This window comes from Cervus elaphus, chromosome 29 (assembly GCF_910594005.1).
Source record: "Cervus elaphus chromosome 29, mCerEla1.1, whole genome shotgun sequence".
Classification (NCBI taxonomy): domain Eukaryota; kingdom Metazoa; phylum Chordata; class Mammalia; order Artiodactyla; family Cervidae; genus Cervus; species Cervus elaphus.
Window position 1 is genome coordinate 28,519,499 of NC_057843.1, and position 19,413 is coordinate 28,538,911.

The 19,413-nt window shown below is 37.5% G+C and overlaps 1 protein-coding gene across 1 annotated transcript in view; it reads left to right on the top strand.

The window, feature by feature from the left end:
* Positions 1-19,413, top strand: part of TTC39B (tetratricopeptide repeat domain 39B) — a 141,119-nt gene that overhangs the window by 104,593 nt on the left and 17,113 nt on the right. The window contains exons 9-17 of the mRNA XM_043890907.1: positions 3,365-3,470; positions 4,960-5,025; positions 6,986-7,094; positions 7,637-7,704; positions 7,795-7,854; positions 9,482-9,643; positions 11,091-11,182; positions 14,137-14,263; positions 17,433-17,541. Of these exons, the coding sequence (XP_043746842.1) occupies positions 3,365-3,470; positions 4,960-5,025; positions 6,986-7,094; positions 7,637-7,704; positions 7,795-7,854; positions 9,482-9,643; positions 11,091-11,182; positions 14,137-14,263; positions 17,433-17,541 (899 nt within the window). The remainder of the gene's footprint in view (positions 1-3,364; positions 3,471-4,959; positions 5,026-6,985; positions 7,095-7,636; positions 7,705-7,794; positions 7,855-9,481; positions 9,644-11,090; positions 11,183-14,136; positions 14,264-17,432; positions 17,542-19,413) is intronic.

A 19,413-nucleotide genomic window follows, 5' to 3' on the forward strand; every position in this document is an offset into this window, starting at 1 on the left:
TTGGTTAATTTAATCATTCCATGGAATGGAATAATACATTTTGTTATAGAATAAGATAATTTTCATGCATTTTCGTGGAAAATTGTCAATATAACCCATAAAATAGTATGTAGTATGTGATCCCATTTGTGATTTTATAATTAAAAATATATTTTACTGACAGAAACTGATCAGTATATTCTTTAAAAAATTAAATTATTAGTTAAAACAGAAGTTTTAGTCTTTAAGGATAAAAAAAATGCATATAAAACTTTATCTTACAGCAAGCTTTGGTTTGCATAGGTTGATGAGACTTAAAATCATGTAATTAAAACCACTACAATATTGTAAAGTAATTAGCCTCCAACTAATAAAAATAAATGAAAAGATTAAAAAAAAAATCATGTAATTAAAGTTAAAATCATGTACTTTTTTATTGTTTTTTTTTTTTTAAATTTTTTTGACTCTGGCACATGGGATCTTCGTTCTTTGATCAGGCATGTCCGCTGTAGTGGTAGTACAGAGTCTTAACCACTGGACCATCAGGGAAGTCCCCATTTGTGTGTTTTAAAGATTCCATTCTTAGTAAAGCATAAAAACAACTGGAAAATTATGTACCAGACTGTTAACAGTGACTACCTCTCTGTGGGATTGTTATGTAGGGATACTTAACGCTGTCTCCATATTATCTGAACATTTTTGTAATAGTCATATATTTTCGGCAAATAGATCACTTACATATAAAAGAACTCTGAGTATCATATTTGTATCCTGCCATTCTGTGATATTTTGACATTTGAGTTTTTTATGCAAGTATACAAGCAGATATAATTATCTTTCTATATAATGAAACTGTATGCCTTTTGTCATTTTGAAATTTCCTTTTTCACTTAATGTCAGAAAATTTTTGGTTATTAAATATTTTTAATTCATCATGGCTTTTCATGGCTCAGTAGTGTTCCATTGCGTGGATGTGCCACATGTGTATGCATAAATGTATGCATGCATTCAACTGTCATCTTAACTAATTTCCTGTTGTTGCCTGCTTTAATTTGTTTAGAAGTTTTCATTGTAGGTGGTAATACAATATCTTACCTTATAGATCAAGTTTTATGTATCCATGCTATTTTCTTAGAATAAAATTAGATTTATTGATTCAAAGATACCATTGTGTATAAGATTTCTGATATATATTGCAAAATTACTCTGAAGAATAATTGGGTTGGCAGACTTTTCCTTAAAACACCAGACAGTAAGTGTTTAGGCTTGTGGGCCATAAGATCTCTGTCCCAATGACTCAACTCTGTAGCTGACTGCAGGGTGTAAGCAGTCATAGACTCTAAGTAAATGGGTGTGAGGACTTCCCTGGTGGTCCAGTGATTAAGACTCTGTTCTTCTACTACAAGGGGCACAGGTTTGATCCCTGGTTGGGGAACTAGGATCCTGCGTGTCATGTCACCAAAAAAAAAATTGATTAAAAAAAAATCACATTATTAAAAACTAGATGTGGCTATGTTCCAATATTTGCCAACCCCTTTACTGTAAATACCATTTTATCATAAATAAATGAATGAGTTTATTTGTTCTTACCTTTGCCAGCCCTGGTTTTCCATTTAAAAAATTAAAATAATGCTTTTTATCACAAAAGATATATATTTTAGAAAATAGGAAAATGTGGATGAGCAAATATTAAAATACACCCACATATACCTCATGTACTTAACATCTAGTAATTATGATTGTTAATACCTTAATATATACTTTTTCAGAATATTTTCTACATGAATCTAAAGATATGTATATTTAAAACCAAAATGAGATCACTGTTATGTGCAGTTTTATAACTTGCTTTTGCAGTTAATGATCTTTTTTTTCATGTCAACAAATCTTCATTTCATATTCAATCCATCTTCAAATATTCAATCCATCTTCAAATTTTGCCAGTTGGTCCCAACTCTCTTACTTCTGGAATGTCAGCACCTTGGTCCAACCCAAGACTGTCTTGTGCATTCAGTTTATGTTCATTAAATATATCTTCTTATACAAGAGTTTCTATATTCATGTCAGTTGTGGAAAAGCCCAGTCCAGTTGCCCTCTAGTTGTATACACACAGCTTTGTTTGGTGGCTTCCTTGAGTTTTAGTTTAGCGTGTTCTCTCGCTGGTTCTGGCTGCCATAATAGAATATCATACATGGAGTGACTTAAGCAACAGAAACTTATTTCTTCACAGTTCTGAAGGTTGGAAGTCCCAAGATCTGGGCACGAGCATATCAGGTTCTGGTGAGGGCTCTCTTCTTGGCTTGCAGACAGCCACCTTCTCATTCTTTCCTCACAGAGCAGAAAGAGAGATTCCACTTACAGTGACCTCATTTAATCTTAATTACCTCCTAAAATCTCTTATTTCCAAATATAGTCACACTTTGGAAGGGGGGCACAGTTAGAACTTCAATATATGGATTTGGGGGAAATATAATTCAGTTGATAGCATTTCTCTAGCTCCTTATATTTCCTATAAACTGGAAGTTAGATATATAGGCTTACTAGATTCAACTTAGATGCATGTGGCTAGAATATATCATAAATGAAGTTGGATCCTTTATAATTGCATCACATCAGGTGATATGTAACATCTGGCTATTTCTTATTACTTTAACAAATGTATCTGTCAATTTGATAAACAATTTCTGGTTGTTGCCAATTTTTACATCATTGTTTTCATCAGCATTTCTCTGATGAATACAGATGAAATACTCTCTGCATTCAAGATACGAAGGGAAAGGGAGAAATGAATAGAAAGTAATTAAAGTGAAAAATCAGAAAGATTGGCTTGGGTGAGGAGAGAAAATTAAGAGGAAAGTTGCAGGCAGTTGTGATGAACTTTACTTTCCTCTTTCAATCTTTCCTAGTTCTAAGTTCTTTATTTGGTCTATTTGAGGCCATAGTAATCACACTGAAATTCAACTGTTTTTGTCAGTAGCATCTCGGTTTCTTAGTGGAATGTAGGTTGCTGAAGGGAGCACAGCAGCTGAGAGGCTGAGCATTCTTAGAAAATCTCCTCTAACTCATTGCTGAGAAACTGGGAGCTCACAGTCCTGAGGTTCCAAGAGGCTCCTGAGTCATGCCTGCTGGTATTTGAACTCTCTCTTGCTTTAAATGCAGAAAGATTGATCCTGATAAACAATGTAGAAATGAGTGTGTCATTTTTCTTTAATGATGATTACCTGGTAGCATTAAGAGTAAACTCAGCATAGCATCATCCACTTAAAAATTCTCCAGTGTTTTGGCTAATGACATCTATCTTATGGTACTTAAATGCAAAATTTGACTTAACTTTAATTTTCAGTGTCATAGTAAACTTATAGTATAACTGTTTTCTTTAATCCAGAGAATGTCTTTCAATCCTGCATGTAATTCAGAAGAACAAGGTTGAGCAGCAGTTCTTCTATGAGTTTGAAGGGGGTGTCAAGCTTGGAATAGGGGCCTTTAATTTGGTAAGTAATCAGAAGGTAACCAGAATCTTATAAAAGAACCTTCGGTTTTCAGTGCCTCTGCTGTTGCATCTGAACCTCACCCTTAACCTCTGCCTGGGTTTGTCTGACAAGTGGCTAGAGTGGGATCCACTTTATTCTGTTGTGACCCAGGGGAGGCTCTGGTCAGAATATGCTGTAAAGTTCTGCACATGCTCAGAAGAGTTTTGGATTGTACAATAAGGGCAGCGTATAGCCCTCTGAATGGACTAGTAACTTTTTTTTTTTTGTAAGAAGGAGCTTGAAATTCAGGTCCATTCCCACATCAGAAATACTGTTGCTATAGCAATGGTGGTTCTGGAATTGAAACTAGGTTAGGGAATAATAGAGCTTGAAGGATAGTAATAATGCTCTGGGGTAGATGAAGAGTTTGAATAAATATCCGTCCAATTTCAATATTATTTAGAGATTTTGATGTTTTTTTAAGGTTTGACTGAAGTTGGTATGTACAACCAGGGTCGCTTTGTTTATGAGCCCATTGGTTGATGACAGAGGTAGCTGAGGAAATAGCTGTCGGCTGTCCACGGAATGGATCACTCTACCCACTTGATTATTAAAATCTTCTCTGCTGAGGACAGCCTTTGGTGAACATTCACGTGGGACACAAATATCTTCATTTTTTTTTCCCATTCAAAGAGATATATCCATATACTTCTTACCCACATCTCCTTGGCATCAATTTTCCCATCATGTTCTTTGTTCTCTCTCTCTATTTTGTCTGCACCACACAGCTTGTGGGATCTTAATTCCCTGACCAGGGATTGAACCTGGGCCCTTGGCAGTGAAAGCTTGGAGTTCTAACCACTGGACCACCAGGGAATTCCGTCCTATCATGTTCTTTCTAGATCCCTGACCATCCAATCAAACCATTGGCTTATGAATCTGTATATAATTGCATATACGGGCATTTCTTCTCCAAGCAATAATTGCATGTATGGGCATTTCTTTTCCAAGCAAAGTGAACAACCAGGTCTCTGCTTGAAGTTTTGCCCTGAGAGAACTTCCCTTCGTCCTACTCAGATGTCCCAGAGAGCGGCTGTAGTGCTATAGCTGTCCACTTCTGGGTTTTGCCTGCCTATCATGAAGAATATATCAACTTTTGCTTCCTAGAAAAGGTTGCTGAAATAAATCTTGTTTGGAGGTGGGCACTGGGGGTTACCTTCTCAACACTTTTATCACTTCACATCAAAGGAATAAGTATTCTTTAGAGCATCCTGAAAAGGCCAGATTCTTTGTTCTGTTTTTAATTTTTTAGGTTAGCTAAATGAAATTGTCACGAGTAATGATTATAGGAGGTGCAGTATGTGGTGATTGAGACATGCCTAATGGTTTAAACTTGGTTCTAATTTTTCATGTTACTGAATCATTAAAATTTTAAGTTTTTAGAGTGTAGCATTTCCCTATAGTTAGGTATTCTAACACACAGTACACTTGTATTTTTTTTTTCTTACAGATGCTGTCCCTTTTACCAGCACGGATTATCAGACTACTAGAATTTATAGGATTTTCTGGAAATAGGGTACAAAATTAATTTTTTCTTAATTTTGACAAAGAAGATAAAAAATGTTTATTGAGTATGAGGGAAGTATAACATGTCCTCATAATTAGCATGAAAATTATTAGCAGTTTCTTTGCAGAACAATAAACTGACTTTGGGTCTTAATCATATTTTGGGGGAGTTAGGGGATGGTTTTTCTATTGAAAGTTAAAATTTTTTATCTTAATGTTATCTAAATTCTGGGATTAAAAATTTATGTTTGACTAATGTTGATGCTTGCTGGATCTTTAGTACTCATATGAGGTTAAAATATACTTCCTTAAGCTTTTGCAACCCCTGCTAAACCAAGAACTTAGGCTAGATTTCCATGTCTACCATTTTATGGTTTGTGTAGGTCAAGCATGGTTGCAGTATTTTGGGTTTTCTTGTGTTTTTACAAGTTTTTACTATAAAACTAAACAAAGAAGTTTGTTTTCCATCAGTTTCCTTTTTTAAAAAAGTATTTTTAATTGGAGGATAATTTCTTTACAATGTTGTGTTGGTTTCTACCATACACTGAATGGTTTCTACCGTACTATGAATCAGCCATAGGTATACATATGTCCCCTCCCTCTGATACCTCCCTCCCACCTCCTACCCCATCCCCCCCAAGGTTGTCACAGAGCCATGGTTTGAGTTCCCTGAGTTATATAGCAAATTCCCTCTGGCTGTCTATTTTACATATGGTGGTGTATATTCCATGAGTTTTGTTTGTTATATTTGTGTGTGGTTGTTTGTGCAGTATATAATAGTTACCAATCATAACATTCAACATGCTATTACCAGAGTTGCCTTATTGCAGAAATTGGCCCTTTTAGTCAAAAGAGCAGGTTTCAAGAATTGTTTGAGAACAAGTACAAGACACTGTAAATTCCCCATCTACTTTTATCCCACTGTCCAGATTCTTCATAAACTGTAATATATTGATCGTCTATTTATGGTCTTCATTGGCTATCATGTATTTATGGTCTATCAAGTAAGACTCTGTGTTTCATGGTTAACCTTCCCCTTGACCATTCATCTTCCACTTTATTTCCTTAGTGGCTCCAAATTGCTCCTTGAATAAAGTCCAAAGTATAGTATGGATTCAGGGGCTCTACCATCTGATTCTAGCCCAAGTTTCTAGCCTTACTGCCTGTCGTGTTTGCTTCCCCAGTGTTTCTGTTAAACTGGGCAGTTGGTGGTTTTCCAAACAGACCTTGTGCTTTTCTGCTTCTGTGATTTTGCTGGTGTCTGTTTTAGATATACTTCCCAACTGGCACCCTCCCAAATCAGGTCTCTTAAGAGCCTCTTAATCCATTAGGTTTGAGATCAGTGTCGCCCGTTCCACACAGCTTTCCCTTATTCCCTCCCAACAAGGCTCAAACATTCCTAACTTTCAGAATCACTACTTAACTTTCTTAAGGCCCTCACCATGGTCCAATAAATGTGTTCAGATACTGTCTGACCTGTTTGATGGAAAGATCCTTGAAGAAATAGAACCATAAATATTCATACCCACCATAGCATTTTATACTTAGATCCTCATGCTTAAATAAATTGATATTTATATAGAGAAATAACAGCATTTTCTATAAAATGAAACCTATCTTTTTCCCCCTAAGATCACATGATATAAGAATATGTGAGATTGTCTTATGCCAATTTAAAATGTAAAATTTGTTTCTAGTTGTTGTTCATTGTTGTTCAGTTGCTAAGTCATATCTGACTCTTTGCCACCCCATGGACTGAAACACACCAGGCTCCTCTGTCCTCCACCATCTCCCAGAGTTTGCTCAAGTTCATGTCCATTAAGTTGGTGATGCTATCTAGTTATTACTGCTGTTCTAAGCCCTTGAAAAATAAACTCCACCTTTATGGAGGGTGGGGATATATGAGCTAGCATTTTAAAGTCTCTGAATATGATGCTCTTTTCATTCTAAAATGCATCTAATTCCCACAGGAGTTGGGCATCCTGCAGTTACGGGAAGGCGCCTTAGGAAGAAGCATGAGGTCTCCACTATGCTGCTTAACTATACTAGCTTTTCATACTTACATCTCCCTGATACTTGGTAAGGACTGGATTACATTTTACATCATTGAAAGTTGATTATCTTTCATCTGAGTAAGTAAAAATTTAGGAAAATCAGTAAGAGATAGGAGTCTATATTTACTTTTTTTTTTCAGAAAGATGGAAAATAGTGACTTTGTCATAATGACATTTAGCAGAAGGGGTGGAGGGTTTCTTTCATTGAATTTTTTTTTAATCTGTTCTCAGCTAAAAAAATTCTATAAGACTTGCTTAAGGTGATCTATTTTTAGCATATTACATTTCTTTTTTAGCAGAAAGTTAAATTTTTTTTTTAAAAATAGTTCGTATTGGTATTCAAGTCAGAAATTTCAATTAAGAATTGAAGGCAACCACGTCTGCTCTTACGAATTTGCCCTAGAGCTTTCTTAAACTAAAGTCATAGATGGACTTGTCTTCAAGTGAATAGTTTTCATGTTTTCCATGAATAGGTCTTTGCTATATATTTTAATGACATTTGGAGAAATAGGTATAAATATTGACTATGTTTCATGAAGACTGAGGCTTTTCCTGTTAAATTTCTAGGTACGGGAGAAGTGAATGTTGTGGAAGCAGAGAGTCTCCTTGAACCCTACCTCCAGCAGTTTCCAAATGTATGCTTAGAATTTCAAGTGTCTGTTTTCAGCCATAATCATTCTACCAGGGCTAAGTACTGAACAGTCTGTTTCTCCCTTCCTCTGCAGGGCTCCCTTGTGTTGTTCTATCATGGCCGGATAGAGCTGCTAAAAGGCAATGTGGAAGAGGTAACTTATTTGAGGGGGTCATTTTGGGGGCCTGTCTGTTTAGTAGAGTTGCGAAGCAAACTCATTCCACATGAGCAAATCCAGCTGTATGTGCTAGACAAAAATAGAGGGAAAATATGTAATTAAAAAGCCAAACTTTAATTTTGTGGGTGCATTCTACTATGTGTAGTAGATTATAGAATATAATGTGAATGTACTATGTATAGTAGGATATACTCTACATTTATGTATGAAGTATTTGAGGCAGTTCAGGGTTGGATATAGAAATACAGGTGGGCAATTTAAGGGACCTTCAGAAAACTTTGATTACTATCCATCTTGGTATTACTTACTGACTTTGGAATCTAGACCTTCCATAAAGGTAACTTCATTGTACTACATGTGTGCTTCCCATCAAAGGAAATTATTCACTAAATCCCTTGAAGAAAAAGAGTGAAGAGCCTTTCATATAAATATACTCACAAACAATTTTCTTCTACACAATGGGGACAAACATATTTATTTTTCCTTGATTTGATTTTTTTTTCCACTTACAATACATCTTGGATTTCTTTCCAGGTCAGTATATCTAAATCGTCCTCATTCTTTTTGATGGCTGGGTTTCATTCCGTGAGATGGATAAACTGTACTTATTAAAGTGGTCCACTATTGATAGACATTTGGCTATTATACACAATGCTGTTGTAAACATTATTATGTGTACATCTCAGTGCAAAGGTATATTTATATAAGACAGTCTGACAGGATTTCTAGGTCAAAGATGTTTGCATTTTAATAAATTCAGACAGATTGCCCTCCTTACTTCAAGCTAGTCCATTTAAACTCCTATAAAGATATGACTATAGCCCACCAGGCTCCTCTGTCTGTGGCATTTCCCAGACAAGAGTACTGGAATGGGTTACCATTTCCTTCTCCAGGGGAATCTTCCCGACCCAGGGATTGAACCTGCATCTCCTGCTTGTCAGGCAGATTCTTTACCACTGAGCCACCTGGGAAGCCCAAAGATACGAGAATACTTATTTCCAATGCTTTTTGCCAACTCTGGTCATTATTTATCTTTTATTTTTCCAGTATGATGGCTGAAAAATGATAATCTAATTTTTAATTTATATTTTCCAATAAAAAAGCCTTCATATGTATATTTGTCACTCATATATATTTTTCTCTGATTTCCTATTTATATCTTTAACAATTTTCCCATTGATTTGCCTTTTTTAGTAAAATTATTGTATGATAAGTGTTAATTCTTTGCCAGTTATGTATATAGCAATATCTTCTCCCAGTCTGTCCATTGCCTTAAACTTGGTTTAAGGTATATCTTACCCTCTGGAAGTTCTAAATTTATTGTCAGTCTTTTCTTAAAGGACTTCTGTATTTTATGTCTTACTTAAGGAAGGAACTTTGCTACTCCCACATTATAAAGTTCGATGGCCCTCCTACAAAGTTAAATAAGGAGACAGAATTTAACTGCATTGTTGGCATGTAAGGAAAGGAGCATGTCATACTGAGTGGTTTAATGAGTCATGATTTTGTTCTTTTTGTACAAAGTGTTTTATGTATTTTTCCATTAGGTTATTATCTCCTTGTCTAATATCTGGATGATCAGCTTTATGCAATTGACTTATAGGCACAAGAGATATTTCGAAAATGCATTTCAGTTCAAGAAGAATGGAAACAGTTTCACCATCTCTGTTACTGGGAGCTGATGTGGATTTTTGTATTCCAACAAAACTGGAAGGAGGCATATTACTATTCAGATCTGCTTTGCAAAGAGAGTAAATGGTCCAAGGTAAGTGTAGTACTTTCAATACTGTCATCTGTTTGCTAATAAGTGCACAGAATGATTTTCATTTAGGATTATTTGTTCAATAGTATGATATCAACACTGTTTTCTCAACATAGAGATCCATCAAAGGAGGAAGTATGCATTAAGTACCTGCTGTTTATAACCACTGTCCTTAGCACTATATGCTTTAAAAAGCCATCTAAGCAGCCCTTTTCAACAAAGAGGCTTTGTTTCTGAAGATGAATTTCAGTTATATATAAAAATGATCAAATATCAAGTTTTGATAATTTTTCGTAGACTTTTTGATGTCCTGATAACGAAGCTTTTCATAATAATAAAAATTAATTCTTTATTCAGTCATCTGTTGATGGATACTTAGGTTGCTTTTGTATCTTAACTTTTGTAAATAATGTTGCTATGAGCATTGAGATGTATATATCTTTTCATGGAATTGCTGGATCATAGGTAGTTCTATTTTAATTTTCTGAAGAATCTTCATACTGTTTTCCATAATGGCTGTACCAATTTACATTCCCACCAATAATATACTAGGTTCCCTTTTCTCTACATCTTTGCCAACATTTATTATTTGTTGTCTTTCTGATGATAGCCACTCTAACAGGTGTGGCAAGATAGGCAAAGGAGATTGAGGTACACAGTAATAGATATAAATAAGATAACAAGGTTGCAAAAACAGGGAATATAGCCAATATCTTATAACAACTTTAAAAGGAGTATAATCTGTAAAAATATTGAATTGCTATATTGTATACTTGAAACTCATATAGTATTGTAAATCAATTAAGCTTCAATTTTAAAAAGTTCTAAAAACCTTCTAATCCATTTGTGAGAAATTGGGAGGAATGAGATAATGATCTCTTTTTCATTTTGTCCACTTCCTCATCTGTGAACATTAAAGTTGTGTAATAGGAGAATGGCTAAGATTTGGTGGAAAGTGTTGATCTTATTTGGAACAGGTAGCAAGAGGTTTCATTTCCCTTTTTTGTCTTTGATACCTCAGATACTATATCTGGAAGATTTGTAGTTCATTCTTTTCTGAAAATTGTTGTTTATTTATTTATTCTTGGCTGCACTGGGTCTTCATTGCTGCATGTGGGCTTTCTCTGATTGTGGTGAGCGGGGACTAATCTAGTTGTGGTGTATGGGCTTCTCGTTGCAGTGGCTTCTTTTGTGGCGGAGCATGGGATTGAGGGCATGGGGGCTTCAGTAGTTGTGGCTGTTGGGTTCAGTAGTTGTGGTGCCCAGCCTTAGTTGCCCTGTGGCGTGTGGGATCTTCCCAGACCAGGGATCGAACCCACATCCCCTGCATTGGCAGGTGAATTCTTAACCACTGGACCACCAGGGAAGTCCTGTGGGTCATTCTTGATTTACAAGGTAGAAATATCATGTACTAGGGTGTCCTCTAACTACTGCTTTTCTTTTTCTCAAGGCAACATATGTGTTCTTAAAAGCTGCAATTTTGAGTATGCTTCCAGAAGAGGATGTGGTAGCAACTAAAGAGGATGTGGTAACTTTATTCAGGTAAGCTCATGATGAGTTCCAGACCTATATACCCAGCTCCCATTTACCACCTTCACTTAGGTATGTCGAAACATTCAAAACTCCCCAGTAAACCTATGTCCTTTCCTCTCCCAGTGATTGGAACTGCTAGTAGCAAGGCAAAAACCCATAATACTTGTATCACCAACACTACCCTGTCCCTCTGTTCCCCATTGAGAGGAGAGGTATAGATAAGAGCATAGGGGGAATAATAGTTGAGATGAGGTCTGAAGGAGCTGCAGAAGCAGGTGGAGAGTTGTGTTGATACAGTTTCAGACCAAAGGAATAGCATATGCGAGGACCCTGTTGTAGGAAGGAGCACTGCATGTTAAACGAACTAAAGCAAAGCCAATATTGGCAGGACATAATGCTACATTTTGTATATAGGCCAAAGTAAAACGAATATCCAGGATTACTCAAAACCTGTCTCACAGAATACAGAATTAAAAGAAAAAAACAGACGACATCTATGGCCATACCACCCTGAACACGTCTGATATTGTCTAATCCTTGAAGCTAAGCAGAGTCGGGGCTGGTTTGTACTTGGATGGGAGGCTGCCTGGAAATACTGTATGCTGTAGGCTTAAAAAATAAGGCAAGATGTCTTTTAGTGACACAGAGATCATTAGTATCCCATGCAGGAAATGATAAGGTAACAGAATGGAAGTAGAAACCAGACTGGGGTTGGCCAAAGAACAAATGAGATACAAAGAAATGAACAGAGTTAAGCATAAATACATTAAGCAATAGAGAAAGTTAGAGGGAGATGTAATATCAAAGAATATATTAATGGGAGAGATCTGAGCATTCTCAAAACCACTGGGGAGGACCCAGTTCAGAAAGACAGTTGTACATTCAAGTGCGAAATGGGATAAATGATCTTTGTAAGGCTCTTGAAAAGTCAGGAGGAGATAGACTTCAAAGCACCGATGGCAGGACCGGCTTTATTTAGATGGAGGAGCAGGTCCTCTGTTGTATCATGCAGAAAGAAGTCCAGAGCAGGCTCAGAGGCACGCCAGCTCGTGTGTGGAGCCCGAGCTGTCTGTTGAGAGCGAAGGAGAAAGGAGTGGGCTGGAGGTCTGAGGAGGATGGAGAATGTTTGAAATCGTTGTTGCGGAGAGTGGGACAGAGAGAAGCAGAGGATGGGGAATGGCAGGCAGTGTGAGGGCTCATCGGAGGTTGGTGTTGAATGTACAGTGATACCAACCAACTTCTCATTGCAGGAAGATGAGTGCAACAACGAGGCACTGGCAAGGGAGTCTAGGAAATAAGCTGGAGCCTGCAGCAGTAAAGCTTGTCTGCAGGGCAGCCTAAGCAGGAGTATGGAGGGACGGGGAGGAAGGAGACTGCTGAGTTGGGAGAGAGTTGAAAGGCAAGAGGACGGAAAGTCTCATTAGAACAGCCAAGGTTATAATGAGGAGGGTGGTTGGTGTGCCTGAGTTTGGGCTCTGATGTAGAAAAGTTACAGATGATGAAATGGCCTAAGATGCAACTGTAGGAGTAGGTGGCTGTGGTAGAAAGGAGGATGTGACCTCTGGAGATGAGGCAGGTCGGGGAACAGAGAAGCACCACTGCATTCTTTAAACATAATTGATGACAAACACTTTTAATGGAATACTATATTCTGTGGCCACGTTATGAGAAGTAATGGCTTGTCTGCACCCTCAGACTTGTCAGGACAGATTTGAAAGTATGACCAGGACAACTTTGTCATGCTTTTTAGAAACTGGACCATGTATATACTGACTGTAGAATCTACATTAGTGGGAGCCATGGAATGCCACCTGCTACTGGTAAAATGCATTTCCTTGTTTCACACACACGACAACAAATGGAATGGAATGTTAAGCTATATCGGGATCTTTTACATCTCAGTTTCCTCCACTCCAAAATAAATTTTCTCTGCATCAAAATAATTTCTGTGAAACATGTAACTAATCTTATTTTCAGGCAAAAGCTTGAAGTCTGCTATATGTGTGATAGCATCTAACTTGTTGAGATACTGAGAGGAGAATTCCCCCCAAATGAATGTTCTCTTCATTACAGACTCTGATCCTTAAATCAGGAGGTTTCATGTCCACTGCACACTTCTGACCCCTTCCTTCAACCCCCACCTCATATGTCCACCGCCTCTTCCACTGATATTAATTAACATTCATGATGGGCATCCTGGTTTAAAACCATGTTTGTACACCTAAAAGTAATGTAATGTTATACGTCAATTATACTTCAATTAAAAAAACCCATATCCCAAGATTGTGCCTAGAAATAACGTAACACAAGCTTGTCTTCATATGGAATGCTTTTTCTCTCATTGCATCTTCCCCTTTCTTTCAGTGGTGTAATTAGATATTTCCCTAAGTTCCTTCTTGGTGACCCATTGGTGCATTTACAAGACTATGTATGAGAAAGTGCCCTTTGAATATGTAGCCTCTGTTCCCATTTTTCTGTGCTTGTGAATTTTATAATTGGAATTTCTTAGAATTTTGAGAGGAAGATTGTAAGCATGCTATGTGTTCTTAGCTGATTATTTTCAAAATCACTTATGCTTGGGAAATATCTTCTTAAATTATGCATGAGTTGATGACTCTTTTTGAGCCACTTTTACCAATGAAGCCACGGGCTGTAGCTCATCAGATTCGTCTTGTCCGTGAAATTCTCCAGGCAAGAATACTGGTTGGGTAGCCATTCCCTTCTCCAGGAGATCTTCTTGACCCAGGGATCAAACCCAGGTCTCCCACATTGCAGGTAGATTCTTCACCATCTGAGCCACCAGGGAAACCACTATTAGGTCTGGGGTGGAGCCTAAATTTGGATTTTGAACAGGGTTCCTGGTGGTGCCGATCCACTGCTCTGGGGAGCGCGGCATAACAGGGACAGGTATAAATATTGCATGTGTTCTAACGACCTTTCACTGAAACTGATGCTCGTCACAGACAGGTGGATGGCTTGAAGCAGAGAATTGCTGGGAAATCAATCCCTACTGAGAAGTTTGCTGTGAGGAAGGCTCGACGCTACTCTCCCTCGTTGTCAGCACCCGTGAAGCTCGTTTTGCCTGCCCTGGTATCTGCCTTTATTTACTTACTCTTTGCATCCTAGAAATATATTATCTAGTATCAGGGACAGGGAGAACATCTAACTTTTGTTGTGAAGTTTCCTCAATTAAAAATCATTGTGTTTGATAAAGGCTGTTTATAAAATATATCATTTAAGTCTTACAGTAACTCTATGAGAGGAATTTTTCTTTGTAGCCTCATTTGACAAATAAGGAAATTCAGACAGAGAGAGGTGAGTTGGCATAATTGAAATTGAGTTGAATTATAATGCAAGCCACATATGTAACTACCTTTTCTAGCTGCTACCCTAAAAATTAAAAGGTAAAAAAATTAAAAAGTAGAAGGACACATGATAATCGTTTTCAAAATATTTGTTTAACCCGGTTTATGCAAAATTTTTGGAGTAGGAGATGGCAACCCATTCCAGTATTCTTGCCTGGAAAATTCCACGGACCGAGGAGCCTGGCAGGCTAGAGTCCATGGGGTTGCAAAGAGTCAGAAACCACTGAACGACTGAGCACACATGCATGCATGCAAAATTTTGTCATTTGAGCATGTAATCTCTAAAATTTATTAATGAGATTTCACATTCTTTTATATTGTGCTCATCCACTGAAGCCTGGTGTGTGTTTTATGCTTAGAGTGTGTCTCAGTTTGAACCAGCCGCGTTGCTCCAGAGCCATAAGTGGCTGGTGGCTTGTTGTAGCCTAATGCTAGAGCTCCCCTTCTTGATCAATGTGCCATTTAGGTTAGGCTTCATGAAAACCACAATTTCAAGTTAAACGGTTTTAATGCAGATTTCTTTAAAAAGTACTGAATATATCAAATTACAGTAACTTTTGGGGTCTAGTTTGTGTGAGTAGTCAAGTAACACAGGGAAACTGTTTAGTGCAAGCTGACATCTGCTGTCTTTTTTTGGAGGTTCCTGATTTTTTTTTTTTATTCCAGAGTATATTCAATTATTTCCCTTTAATAGTTGCTTAGTTTCCAGTTTTTATTACCACAAACAGGCTACAATGAATATTCTTCTATAGTTCTCTTTGTACATGGGCATATAATTCTCTGGGAGAGATGTTTAGAAGTAGAATTCCAAGTTGAAGGGCATATGCATTTAATACTTGGACATTGCCAGATTGCTCTCCAGAAGGGCTGTACTGATTTAAATTCCTACCAACAGTGTTTTATTTTTTTAATGTGTGATTGAGCTTTTCATGTGCTTGTTCATTTTTACTTCTTATTTCGTGAATTATTGTTCATGGGCTTACTTCCTTAATTTTTTTATTAGTTTATTTATTATTTTATCATTGACTTATAAGTTACAAAGTGAGTGAAAGTCACTGTCATGTCTGACTCTTTGCGACCCCATGGACTATACAGCCTATGGAATTTTCCAGGCCAGAACACTGGAGTGGGTAGCCATTCCCTTCTCCAAGGGATCTTCCCAGCCCAGGGATCGAACCCAGGTCTCCTGCATTGCAGGCGGATTCTTTACCAGCTGAGCCACCAGGGAAGCCACATTGACTTATAGGAGCTCTTTAACTATTCTGTGAGAAGAAAACTGCAGCTCCTCACAGGTGTCCTTTGGGGGCTAGCCTGCACCTAGTACCTCAGCCCAGGTGTTTCCTACTTAAGAAAAACAATCTCAGAGAACAGAACCCTCAGACCAGGTTGTGCCTGGTCTGTGCCTGTGATGCAATGAGATAAAAATATGGCCACTCTGTCAATCATTTCTGAGCACAGGTAAGAAGAAGAACACCATGCAAGCCACAAAAATGACCAAACATCCTCCTTTTCCAGCTAAAATGGGAGCCTGCTACTGTTTTATCCATGACACCTTTCAGCTCCATTCCTACCTCATTTCTATCAAGTGATTAATGCTGGGAGATTTTTTTCTTTCCATGTCACAGAACATCCCTGGGATTTTTCTAGCGCACCATAGTCCTTTCTCCATCGTAAAACTTAGATGCTGGTGTATACATATGATGTATATGTTGCTCTGATTACTAAGGGCCTTAAGGAAGGTTGACTCAGAGCACTTCTTTCTCCAGGGCTAAGGGTGTAGAATTGGCTTGAATTTGTGGTAACTAGGAATTTTACCAAAATCCTGTATTTCACAAAATGACCAGTTCAGATACAAACTTTTCTTTTTCTGATAAAATGTTCGATCAATAAAAATAAAATTTAAAAAAATCATCAGTTTAAATAAATATTCCAAAAGTTATTGAACTCTTACACGATTAGCAATAAGAAAATTTAGATGTAAAACAAGAATGTTGTGATCTTAGTTTTCAGTCCCAAAAGGTGAAGATGACTTTGCTGTCACTTAACTCCAGTGTATTTTTCTTGTTTCTACTGCTTCCCTGTAAGAGGCTGTTCAAACAATCTTAACATATTTTACCATTTATTTATTTCCAAGGAGATTCTAATTATCCTGCTTACTTCATACCTTTCAAAATATGAACTGAACTACCAGGAAGATTAGAAAAATATTTTCAAGCAAGAGCACATTTGCTTTTGGTTCAAAAAAAAAAAAGAAAAATTCTCATCTGTTAGCCTATTAAATGTAATTTGCAATGAGGGCTGTCATTCTGCCATATGGCCTTTAAATGAATGTATTTTCTGCATATTGGATTGCATTACTGGACTACCACATGTTTTTAATGGTATAAAAGAACCTGAGCCAGGTAAAATATTTCCTATGTTCATTTGCAGTGATGTCCTTGGAAACATTTTATGTAAACAATTGGCAGATATAGAAAAAATGTTTCCCTTTACTTAAGAGTAACAACAAAAATTTATGTTTGAATTGTTCATAATATCTTTTTAAAATATTATATTTATTTCTATCTGTAATCTTATTACCTTCCAGAAGGATTGGATACTGGTAGGTGCTTAGTAAATACTTCTTAAATGAGTAAATTAATTTTTCAGTGAAGACACAATATACTATATATACTGAACTATTTTGTAGTATAAAAGGCAAAAAGCATTAAATAAAGTGAAAATGGGGAGATTAAATCACTAAACTCCAAATGAAGAAAGCTAAGAAAAATGATCTCTAAATGTCTTGAGAGCACTAGCAACTGAGGCAAAACATTCACACGTAGCTTTGTGGTTGTAAAGAACACCGAATGACCTCACATAACTGCGAATGGTTTCTCATTTTTCCTCATTAGGAAATGATGTATGTTTGGAATGGTTTTCCACTAGTGAGTAAAAGAAAAGACCTTTCTGAAAATCTGTTGGTAACTGTGGAAAAGGCCGAGGCAGCTCTACAAAGTGAGAGTAAGTATGAAAAGCGAGAGCCTGGAAATCTTTACGGCTGCCCCTCCCGTCCTTTCCCATGCACATCCGCTCATGTGATCTGTGTGCATGATGAGGACAAAAGAGCTTGAGCCGCACGTGTCCGGTTGATTGCAGTCAAGATAGGGGGAAGAAACCTGATACAACATGGATGAGCGCTGGGGACGTGAGGCTCCGTGAAAGAAGCCGGAGGCAAGACAACAGAGTGTGTGATTCCGTTTATATAAAATATCGAGGATAAATCAGTCCATAAGGACAGAAAGCAGATTAGTGGCTGCCCAAGGGGTGGAGAACTGGGGATGTGTGATCACTCAAAGGTGTGGCATTTCTTCTTTTCATGATTGCTTATTTTTTAAAAATTTGTTATCTTTTAATTGGAGTGTCATTGCTTCACAATGTCATGTTAATTTCTGTGGTACAACAGCATGGATCAACTCTATGCATACATATATCCCCTCCTTCTTGGATCTCCCTCCCACGTGTCTGTCTTACCTCTCTAGGCTGACACAGAGCGCTGTGCTGAACTCCCTATGCTAAATAGCACATTCCCACCAGCTATCTGTTTTACACATGGTAGTGATATCTGTTATTACTACTCTCAATTCATCCTGGAGTATGATATTTCTTTTTGGAGGTGCTCAAAATGTTCTAAAGTTGATTCTGATGATGGTGCACGCCACTGTAATATACTCAAAACCAGTGAATTGTACACTTTACATGGGTGAATTGTATGTTATGGGAATTTTATCTTAAAGCTGTTACAAAAAAAAAAGAAAAAGATGAAGAAGACAGTTTTAATTTTAGAGCAGTACAAGGGGAGTGGTGTGTACTTCTGGTTTTAGTTGGTTTTAACTTTTTCCATGCCTCCTTTATTGCTCTCTAATGACTATTGTGTTTTTACAGACCCAGAGAATTATTTGTTTTCAAGTTGAAATCTTGTCACAATTTGATTTTTTTTGCTTATTACTTTCGGTTGTACTGGGAGCCCTTCTCCACTTTACTGGATGCTCCTTATAGTGGAAGCAGCTGCCATAGGAGAAAAGTCAGCTGATTTGGGCTTAGTGTCCCAGCTCTGCAGCTGTGAGTCTGTTGGAAACATAACTTGTCCATAACCAGGAGGGCCTTTGGGTTCTTTTAAAATGAAACCCAGGGTTTTCTTGCTCTGACATTTTCTAGTTCTCTGTCATGAATAGAGGCTTTATCTTTTTGCTAAACAATGCCATACGTGATAGCTTTTACTGTATCCTTAGTTAGTTAGTTCAGTCGCTCAGTCGTGCCTGACTCTTTGCGATCCCATGAACCGCAGCACGCCAGGCCTCCCTGTCCATCACCGACTCCCGGAGTTTACCCAAACTCATGTCCATTGAGTCAGTGATGCCATCCAACCATCTCATCCTCTGTCGTCCTTCTCCTCCTGCCTTCAATCTTTCCCAACAGCAGGGTCTTTTCAAATGAGTCAGCTCTTCGCATCAGGTGGCCAAAATACTGGAGTTTCAGCTTCAACATCAGTCCTTCCAATGAACACCCAGGACTGATCTCCTTTAGGATGTACTGGTTGGATCTCCTTGCAGTCCAAGGGACTTTAAAGAGTGCTCAGCCCTCTTTATAGTCCAACTCTCACATCCATACATGACCACTGGAAAAACCATAGCCTTGACTAGATGGACCTTTGTTGACAAAGTAATGTCTGTGCTTTTTAAAATGCTGTCTAGGTTGGTCATAACTTTCCTTCCAAGGAGTAAGCATCTTTTAATTGTACCCTTATCAACCCTCAAATCATTTAGATGTTACTCCAAGACAATGGTCTTATCCTCTGGAACCACAGGAGTAAAACCAAAATTTCTAGGGTGATAA